This window comes from Physeter macrocephalus, chromosome 4, assembly GCF_002837175.3.
Source record: "Physeter macrocephalus isolate SW-GA chromosome 4, ASM283717v5, whole genome shotgun sequence".
NCBI classification, from domain to species: Eukaryota; Metazoa; Chordata; class Mammalia; order Artiodactyla; family Physeteridae; genus Physeter; species Physeter macrocephalus.
Window position 1 is genome coordinate 47,139,625 of NC_041217.1, and position 10,718 is coordinate 47,150,342.

Genomic DNA, 10,718 nt, shown 5'->3' on the forward strand with positions numbered 1-10,718 from the left:
AAAAAAAAAAAAAAAAAAAAAAAAAGGTGGAGGGAGAAAAGGGCCCACAGCACAGGACACTGTCCCATCAGCAGCAGTGGTTCTATACGGTAACGTTTCTCAACCAAGGGACAGATCACAAATTTGCAGGAGGGCTTGGTCGTTTTGTTAAGCCCCCTGAGAGAGTGAGACAAGAACCGTGGGGAGATGTTCTCTTCTCATGTCTCTCGTGAGAAGCAGCGCTCTGACTTGGAGCCCATGTTTTTCATGTTTTTCTGGCACAGATAAGTGCAGACTCTACCTGAATACCCTGCTGCCCCAAATTCACCATCGGGGCCCTAACATTCCCCCCACCCCGGGGGTGGATAAGAAGAAGCTCCAAGGCCGATTGGGGCCAAGAGGAGGGGCCACGTGGGGAAGCTGGTCGTGTGTGTTTGTAAGTGAGGTGGGAAGCCTGCGCCGCCAGGTCTTTTTTTGCAGCTACATGGAAGGAGCTGCTAGGAGGTAATTTTTGGCTGAAAAGTAAGTCACAGAGAGTCTTCTCACCTTCCTGTTTTCCTGTGGTGCCCACAGGGAAGAGGTGTCTGTGACCGTTTGGGGTTTTTCAGAGGCTAAGACACCTGAGTCACCACTATGGTTTGGAGGAGAGCCCTGGTTTCCAGAAGCCAGACAGGCCTTTCCCACTCTATTTTTATAAGTCCCAGACCCATTTCCCTTGTCACCCGACTCTCCTCCATGACTCAGATGGGTGCATTTATGGTGAGAGTGAAGGGAACAGGAGGCTCTCAGGGGTGAGAGCGTCCACGCTTTGACTCTGAAGTACGGGTGGCAGAATCTTGATATCTTTTTGACCAGAGTCTCTCTGGAGGGAATTCAGACACCCACCCACACTGGCACAAAGCAATGGTACATTCCTGCCGCCTTCATAAAACTAGGATTCATTGAGTACTTACTGTGGGCCAGGTACTGGGCTAAGTATTTCACCTCCATTCACTCATTTTTTTCTTGACGGCAACCCTCTGAATAGGTGTTATTCCTACTTTACGAATGAGGATACCGCAGCTTAAAGCACAGTAAATCGCTCAGGCTCTAATAGCTGGTAAGGAGCAGAGCTGAGACCTGGGCGTAGGTTTATCTCACACCATACCTCATACTCTGAATCACCATACTGTACAGCCTTGAGCGTCTTCCTGTGCAGGAGCTGCTAAGCTTTGGGTACCTTGCTGCAGATAAAATTATTATAGGTGAAAGAAGTCATTTGACCTTATTTTGTTTGCTTTTCTTTTTCCGTTCTCAATGCATTCTGTTTCTCTCAGAAGAGATTCATTTTTGCACTACTTGGCTATTACTATCCTAAGACTACGCTTTGGTTTTGGTGTCAGATAGAGATAAGCTGGTGATAATCAGGCTTCTCTTTCCAACCCCGTAAAGGTCCCCATTTGCTCTTCCTTTTTTGAGGGTAAGAAGAGCAACCCATCATAAGAAGAGCAGCCCAGCCTCTCTCTCAGAGTTAGGTATTCACTTTAGGTATCATTCTACAAAGCTTGACCCATGAGGGGGGTGTGTGTGTGTGTGTGTGTGTGTGTATGTGCCAATGCAAAGAGCCTCCTTATAAGTAAAAAGGAAAAATATTCATGTTAATGACTTTGTATTCTATAAGTTATTAAAAGGCAGGGAAACAGGAATTTTATAAAGGTTTTTTCTTCTGTGAAAATTGTTCAGAAGCTACATGATCTCACGTGGACCAGTAAAGCACAATAGACCACAAGAGCAGACCTGAGTACTGACCCCTCTCTAGGGGCCACCAAACGGGGCTCTTTTGCTCTACCCATCCAACAGAATGTGTATCTTCATTGCTTTCCTTTCAATTATGTCTTGCTTATCTATTGTTTGAAGAGTAGACTCTTGGCCTTCAAGGAGGTACTCTTCGCAGTTTCAGCTGTTAGCTGGTAACCCAGCATGTCTTTAATATCTTAGTGACTAGTGACTTTGCCAAGGCCTGGATTGAACCATGGAGACTTCAGGGCTGGTAGGCAGGAGAAAATCTCTTAGTTCCAAGTGAGCCAAGCTACTTGTGCAACGTCACCATTCCATATGTCATTCCATATCAGTCCTCACATTTTATCTTATTAAAATTCTAAGAGTCACTTAAAAGATCTCCATCTTGCAAAGCCCCAAGACCTGGGCCCCGATTCCCGATCAGCTGTTAAAACCCAACAACTTGATTACAGATAGTGTTTGCAAACATTCCTAGGACAGCCACAGTTTCACTGTCTTCTTTCTGCTCTGGTTTTCAGCTTCTTTTTGCTGTTGGCCCCTGGCAATTTCCATTCTTTTCTTATTATACCACCTGTAGAACTGAGATGATATTGATAAATTTATTCAACATTTTTAGCTTGTTAATAGGAGAACTTTAGATGGTGTGTTCTACTGTTTCTTCCCACTGAGAAATAAATGTATACCAATACTCTGTACCTAGTAGGAGAGGACTGATGAAAAGGAGGGATCTGGTTATAAAGTATGCTACAAAAAATGTATTTAGCCACCATCATAGTTATTTATTTCTTGAGAACCTACTGTGCATCAGGCACTGAACTAGTAGCTGGGACTGAAGGGGATTAGACTCTGAGCCCTTGATAATACATTCTGAATGTTAATTCCTATAATGCATGTATGGATAAAACATACCATAGTACACAGGCAAGGAGAACTCTCTGGGTCTAGGAAGCCAGATGAGATTTTCCAGAGGAGCTTGTATCTAAGAAATTCTTCCTGCACAACCCATCTCAGGGTATCTGTCGATTTTAATTTTACATTTTCCAAGAATGCAAACCCACATATGTGAGATCACTGGCACCCTCCCACCCCAAGGGGTGAACACGGGAGGAGTGGAACAACTCCATTTCCTCTTTTCCTCAGATGACAGCAATGAGCAGAAAATGCCTGGCTTTAGCATTCTAGGGCCCAGAAATAAATGTTTCTGGGTTGCAGGCATCTGCTGATGGGATGGGAGCACAGTGCTGCTTCCTCCTGGCAAAATCAGCCTCTAGGAAAATATGGGCCAACCGAGCCCCAAGATCAGAAGGAGCTATAGTACCAGGTAGCTTATTTTATTTTTTTGCGGTACGCGGGCCTCTCACTGTTGTGGCCTCTCCCGTTGCGGAGCACAGGCTCAGCGGCCATGGCTCACGGGCCCAGCCGCTCCGCGGCATGTGGGCTCTTCCCGGACCGGGGCTCGAACCCGTGTCCCCTGCATCGGCAGGCGGACTCTCAACCACTGCGCCACCAGGGAAGCCCAGTACCAGGTAGCTTATTGGGTAAACTTTTAACCAGCAACTGAGAGAAACAGAAGTGAAGTTGTGGGGGGTCTAGGGGAATTGAGATGATATATATGACCCTTTCTCTGTTTCTACATTGGATCGCTGGGTTCACTTCATTATTAATGTTCTTGCACCTAAGCCCTTTTTATAGAGATGCCAAAGGAATTTGTTACTCTGCATATTCCCAATAAATTAAAAGGTTAATGACAGTCAGATAGTGGTAGCACGGTTTAGCAGAAAGAAAATCAAGAATCAAGAAATTTGGGCCCTGTTCCCAGGATTGTTAAAACTAGCCTTGCAAACAAGACATTTCACTGTCTTAAGGGGCCATTTCATCCTTTGTAAAATGAGAGTTTTGTACTAAATTGTATTCAAGAATCCATCCAGCCTTTATATTTTATGCATCTATGGTCCTTAAAAAAAAAAAAAAAGAAAGCAACTAATGTTCTGGTCATCAAGAGTCCCTGAGGGGCCTCAAAGACCTCTGAATTTTGCCCCTGAGATTCGCAGGTGAAGCAATGGACACATGGGCAGATCCAAGGGCTAAAAAGAACCAGGCTGGAGGTCAGCATTCATTGGAGAGCCAGCGAACTTCCATCTGCTGCATGGACTTCACTGGGTGTGGCACCACAGCTGCCTTGGAAAATGGCTTCTTTTGGCCTGATGTAGCCTAATCAATATGAAGAAATGGGTGTGGGTCTGATTTGTCATTCACATAACGAGAAGGTTTTGATGGGAAATGTTGTAGGAGAAAGAAAATAGTGTTAGGCATTATACAAAAATGTGATTAGCGTCTTCTCCTGTTTTAACACACTCCTCAAGATTACTTATCGGGCTTCTGTCCCATGCTTTACCTATAGGGATATAATCACTTCGGGCTGATATCTCAATCTTTATGTTAGTAGAGCAGAAGGTCTGAAGCCCAAATTAACCTTTCTAGAACATCAGTGTGCTCTTGGGTTCTCTTGCAAGCTGTAGAAGAAAAATGTTCTTAATCTAATTCACATAATAGAGGTACTATCAGCCAATCAGTCAACGTTTATGGAACTCTTCCTGACAGTGGGCTCTGTGATCAGCAGTCTGGGACAGGCTGCCTCTCTATTTTTACCCTCTTCTTTCACTTGCACAGTTTTCTCAGGCCCCTCTACCCCTCTGAATCATCCAGTGCTAAACTCTTTTTCATGTGGGCTAGATGTAGCAAAGCCAGCCCCTGAAAGCTCATGTCGTCCTTTCCGCGTCCCCACCCACCCCAAATCTGTACTAGGTACTTCTATCTGCATCTCTATGCTAGCACTCGTCATCATAAGGTATAATTGCAAGTGGGGGGTTCTCTTGAGGACTGGAGCCATGTTTTATTTCTCTCTGTACCCTCGTAACAATGCCTGGTACAAATAGGTGAGGAATAAATGTTGAGTGATTGAATAAATGACTACATCCATAGGCAGCAGACAGAGCTACCATTCCTATACCCAACTCCCCAGAACAATTTAAACAGAAAATATCACCAGATAATATAACATAAAGGAGAAATTATCTTACTTCTGAGAAGTAAAGTCATATGGATAGGATAGACTGACAGCCTTTCCTCTTTGTAATTTCATCACTTACACACTCCCATTCATATGGCCACCTCAACTGCCTGGAACATAGCCAGTTGGCAGGAAAAGCCTTCCTATAACAACTAAAATAGGTATCATCAAGCTGATACATCATAAGAAGAGCAACCCAGCCTCTCTCTCAGAGTTAGGTATTCACTTTAGGTATCATTCTACAAAGCTTGACCCATGAGGGGGTGTGTGTGTGTGTGTGTGTGTGTGAGGGGGTTAGAGGGCGCTGCTGGACTCTTCTGAGTCAATAAAGCCTACAGGTAGAAACAGGTAGTACCTGACACTTCTTTTTTTTTTTTTAACATCTTTATTGGAGTATAATTGCTTTACAATGGTGTGTTAGTTTCTGCTTTATAACAAAGTGAATCAGTTATACATATACATATGTTCCCATATCTCTTCCCTCTTGCGTCTCACTGCCTCCCACCCTCCCTATCCCACCCCTCTAGGTGGTCACAAACCACCTAGCTGATCTCCCTGTGCTAAAGTGAGAGAGTGGCATGGACATATATACACTACCAAACGTAAAATAGATAGCTAGTGGGAAGCAGCCGCATGGCACAAGAAACAGGAATTTTATACAGGTTTTTTTCTTTTGTGAAAACAGTAAAAATGAAAATTAAAAAGTGGCTCTTAAAGAAATAAGCTTTAGGTACTTGAAAAATTCACTTATTTGGAACACTTCGTTTTCTGATGTTACAGGAAAATGAGGTGCATGTATGGGTAGTGAAAAATTCGCCTATGGACACATTGTGCAGAGAAGCCAAGCCTTGTACCATGCCTTGGGGAAGTTTCCTGTGGGGAGGAGTGATGTCCCAAGTCTGACACGTTTCAATTATTGAGATTTGCGTCCCCCAATCTAGTCCAGTCTTCAGATACTTTAAAAACTTTGGATCGATTAGTCATTTTTCCCTTCCTATTTTTTCCATTGTAACTTTGGACTCAAGCTGTCAAGCTTCCAGGCACATGTTGCCATAGGAGACTCTGTTTGTTTAGGGTGGAGTAGTTATTTTTGGCAGGTTAGGGGAGGAGCAATTAATTCTAATAGGTATATAGTAAATTAAATACTTGTGTCTTTCCAACCTTTTCTCTGTATTTATGCTCCTTTTTATAAATTCCCTTCTCTTCCCAGATGACCCTTTAAGAACATTCTAGAAATCATGTCCAGGCTATAGCCATCGAAGTCTAGTGAGCTCTAGAGAAGGTCACCTAGACAATTTCTGATCTTTTCAACATATCTTCCCTAATACTCGAGATGAGAAGCAATCCTTGGGGAAGAGGTTGGAAAGAAAGATTCCCAGGATCTTTTATTAATCCATTCAAATGTCTAAGTTGTTTTTATGAAAAGGAAGATCTTCTTTAGATCTCCCTTTAATCCTCCATATTGAAGACCATACTTTTATATGTAGGAGAAGTATTTTGGGTGCTCTTTGGATTTTTATAGACGATTACATGAAAAAGAAAGAAGAAACAGATTCAGTTTTGCCAGTGAGTCAGTCAGGGTTGGAGGAAAAGTAACAGATGCAGTGTTAGATGAGGAAAATATACTCCAAACACTGGAAAAAGAAAATTCTGGGGGAATCTCAGTGGATGTATCTGGTCCTCCTAGGAGAACCCAAGGGCATCTATAGGTGTTAAGGATGCAGCTAGTGGTATTTTGACTCCTATTTGGCTGCAATTGTAGATTCAAGTTATGATCATATAGTTATTCCAAGTTCTCCAGAGCCAGAGTAACTGGCTCCAGGGTTAAAGACAAATGCTCATCTCAAAATCTTTGTCTTTTATCCCAGTGAGGCGTGTGTTGAGAACAGAATTCATTTTCACTTCCTGCTCTCAACTGACATTGCTGTGCAGCTGTGTGACGGCTGTTGCGTTCCACCCCACAAGTAGCAGCTTCTCAGAGGTTCGCAAACTGGTATACATCTGGAATGATGTTCAAGTGACCTCAGGACCCCATAGAATAAACCAAAACATTGAAGAAATAACTTGGATGAGCTCATTCTGATGTAACTCAATTGCTGAAAATTATTTAATGGCCATTAAAAAAAATTGTATTTATTTATTTATATTTGGCTGCGTTGGGTCTTCGTTGCTGTGCGTGGGCTTTCTCTAGTTGCGGCGAGCGGGGTCTACTCTTCGTTGCGGTGCACGGGCTTCTCATTGCGGTGGTTTCTTTTGTTGCGGAGCACAGGTTCTAGGCGCACGGGCTTCAGTAGTTGTGGCACATGGGCTCGGTAGTTGTGGCTCATGGGCTCTAGAGCGCAGGCTCAGTAGTTGTGGCGCACGGGCTTAGTTGCTCCGTGGCATGTGGGATCTTCCCAGACCAGGGCTCAAACCCGTGTCCCCTGCATTGGAAGGCGGATCCTTAACCACTGTGCCACCAGGGAAGTCCCTTAATGGCCATTTTTTACTTTAGTGATCTATCTCATCAAAGCAGAGTGAAATAGGGAACAGTCTTTCTATTTGACATTCAAGGAGGGTGGGGGAAGAGAAAGTGATTTGAATATGTGAACTGGAAGGTGGCCTCAGGACTCAAGAGTCTACTGACTGTCCTGTGGCCCAAAGAGCTTGACTACGGGATGCTTCCTGAGGCTTCGCAATTGGGTATCCACTCAGGGTGGGGAGCAGCTAATGTGATTGAGTAGGTGGGCTGCCTGGGCTGGTGCACCCTTCAGGATGCCGTGGGACACTGTTTCCTTCTGAGAGTGGTTCTAGAGAAACAATGCGTTGGGCTGCTGAGCTATTTTTTTAACTGCTCGTTGCTGTCCTTATCATACATTCCCTTTTGGGGTGAAACACTCCACTAACTCTGGTTTGGCCTGGACCCCTTTCCCATTTTGGTTCCTGTTAACTTGCAGCAGTAACAGGAGTAGATGGAAACCGTTTGGCTTCCTCTGCTCTAACCCTGTGTCTACCTGCTGTGCATGAAGTAGCTGTACATAGGGGATGATTTGTGTTCCAGCACTGGTGTCCCAAACCCTAGGACCACTGCATTCTGGACAAACATTATTTGAGTCTATAGCAACCCAGGACTATTGGGGTCTCTAAGTACAAGAACCAGAAGAGATGGAGGTTATGGTCCTTAATCTGTGAGAAGCAGCAAAAAATCAAGATACATGACTTCTAATCGTAAACTCTGCTTGACCTCGCTGTGTGACCTGGAGTAATTTTTGTCATCTCTATTTATCCCATTTCCTCACTGACAAAATGGGACTTTTAAAGCCAAACCTGCCTGATGCACAGGTTTTCCTGATGATCAACAGAGTTAGCGTGTGTGAAAATATTTTGTAACCTACCTAATGATGTAAAGACCTACTATTACAAGAAGGTGAAAAAGTTGATCAAGGAATTAAATGAACCATCCTGGTCCCTAGAGTAGGCCAGGAGCAGATACTGGTTGTGAAATTTGACAATTCCTTCTATCCAGTGGTCTTATCTTGAGACTTTTCAACTTCTTGAGAATATTAGGTCCATTTTTACCCTGCCCCTTTGGTGCTCTCCCATAATAATGTCTCGAGTTCCATGGATTACGTTGGGGGTGGGATAAGTGGGAGAATAGGGTGAAGCAGAGCGAAGTTGTACTTAGACCCTGACTTGCTACCTCCTTACCAGCCTTTCCAAGCAGACGGTTGGTGTGATACCATCAACAACCGGGCCTACTGCCACTATGATGGGGGAGACTGCTGCTCTTCCACACTCTCCTCCAAGAAGGTAAGTGAGGGCACCCGGGAGTGGGAGGAGAGGGTAGCAGCTCCAGAAACAGAGGCAGGAGCTTTGGCTAGCTCTCCTTCGTGGTGCATCGTAATTTGCTTTTCTTCAACAGTCAAGAGGAGGGAATGATAATGAGCAAACGTTGGGGCTTCTACAGTGACAGGATTAAGGCTAGTCGTTTTAGGATAGGTTGTTAGAAAACACTAGTCTCTCATTGTCAGTCCTGTAACTGCTAGAGAAAAGCCATGCTTCTGCTACTCAAAGACTCCCACCTGCTTAACATTGTCCAGGAAAAGTTTCTGTAGGTAGGGAATAATGGCTTCCACTCCTTGGAGAGGCAGGATTATCCATGAAGTGGTAGCCACTTATTATTAAACTTCACAGTGAAATGAATAATCCTATAAAGTGTATTACAAGCATATTGCAGGTGTATGTTGAGCAGCCACCACAAGCTACCTGGAGCACTCCCCCGCTGTATCCTGAGCGGCAGTCCTTTTCTTGATGCCTTTTACCCTGTTGCTCTGGACTCTATTAAAATAGAAGATATGCTTAAGCTAAGCCTATAAAATTGAATAGGCTGAAAATTTGGAATAATATGGATGAAAACCCAAGCGCTCCAAAGATAACTGACGCTAGTTGGCCGATTTGATGAATCAGAAATACACAAGAATGTTTCCTTCCTTGTATGTGTCTCCACAGTTAAGTCACGTCTGCATGATTACCTCTACACAGACCTGAATACTCCTCCTAATGGCTAATATTTACTGATGGCTCACTCTGTGCCAGGCATTGTTCTCACCACTGACATGAATTAACTTATTTAGTGCAGAGAGCTCAGGGACTTATTGTATCACTGTTCAATTTGGCCCTCTTTTGCTCTAAAAACCAGCGAATCCCAAACCATGAGAAACAGATCAAGAGCTTGGATTGCAGGTCAGACATCATGCCAACTAGTTCCTGGTCTCACTTGAAGAAAGTAACTGGTCAAGGACCCCATTTCTACTCAGGAGGGCATAACCACTTCGGAAGAAAGCAATCAATTCTCTCCCCATCTCCATCTCACACTCAGCAGATCTAGGGTTTTTCTTTAATGGCTTTTGGTGCCTGTGGCCAGTATACACATGAATCAGGATTGAAAAAGCATTTCGCCCCTGTTGACTCCTAAATTACATTTAATTCATATGTGAAAATATGCTGGGAAATTTCCTCAAACCCCACCACCCGTTCTCCAGCCCACTTGCCCAGTCACCCAGCCTATCTCTTCAGTGTACTTGGACTATTAAATAATATGCTGATCTATTGTTGTTTCATTTGACTATCCATGCCCAAAGAGCAGAATCTTTGCCACCTTTACATCATGTCTCCTGAATGCCCAATTCTCTCTGAAGCTAATCATGGACACTCAAAAAGTATGATTATCTGTTGGTAGCAGTGCAAGCAGGAAGAGAACAACTTTTGCTGGACCATCTCTGACCTGGAGGAGGGATAATTACGTAGCAGGAAGGCAATCCAGCCACAAACAATGGGCAGAGAGATGCATTGTTTCACCAAGCCAAAGTATATCCTGGGTTCAAGAAGGGCAAAACCTCAAGCTTATGAAGATAGAAGAGATGATTCTATGGCCCCAAGAGCATCAAAAAAGTAGAAGACATAGAGCTAGGTAATAGAGCCTTGGTTTTCCAGGTAGTAGTGTCATGACCTTGAGTTAAGTCACCCTACCTCTCTTGACCTTCCCCGTAAGAAGAAAATACTAACATTCATCTTACCTACTTTACAAAGATTTTGTGAAGATTGATAATAACAACATAAACATTAACAGCAGTAGTTTTGAACATTAGTGGTAATATTAGAAGTAGTAGTAACAGATATTAGAGGTGCCTGGAAATGTGTGTTTCATATCCATCATCTTATTTAAACTACACTAATACCCTCTTGGGTAGCTGCTGTTGTCCTCCCACTTTATATATAAAGAAAATTGGGGGCTTCCCTGGTGGCGCAGTGGTTGAGAGTCCGCCTGCCGATTCAGGAGTCACGGGTTCGTGCCCCGGTCCGGGAAGATCCCACATGCCGCGGAGCGGCTGGGCCCGTGAGCCATGGCCGC

General features: G+C 43.9%; 1 protein-coding gene across 1 annotated transcript in view; it reads left to right on the forward strand.

Moving 5' to 3' along the window:
- Nucleotides 1–10,718, forward strand: part of PAPPA2 (pappalysin 2) — a 295,372-nt gene that overhangs the window by 283,788 nt on the left and 866 nt on the right. Inside the window, exon 21 of the mRNA XM_024133710.2 lies at nucleotides 8,519–8,617. Coding sequence (XP_023989478.1) covers nucleotides 8,519–8,617 — 99 coding nt within the window. The remainder of the gene's footprint in view (nucleotides 1–8,518; nucleotides 8,618–10,718) is intronic.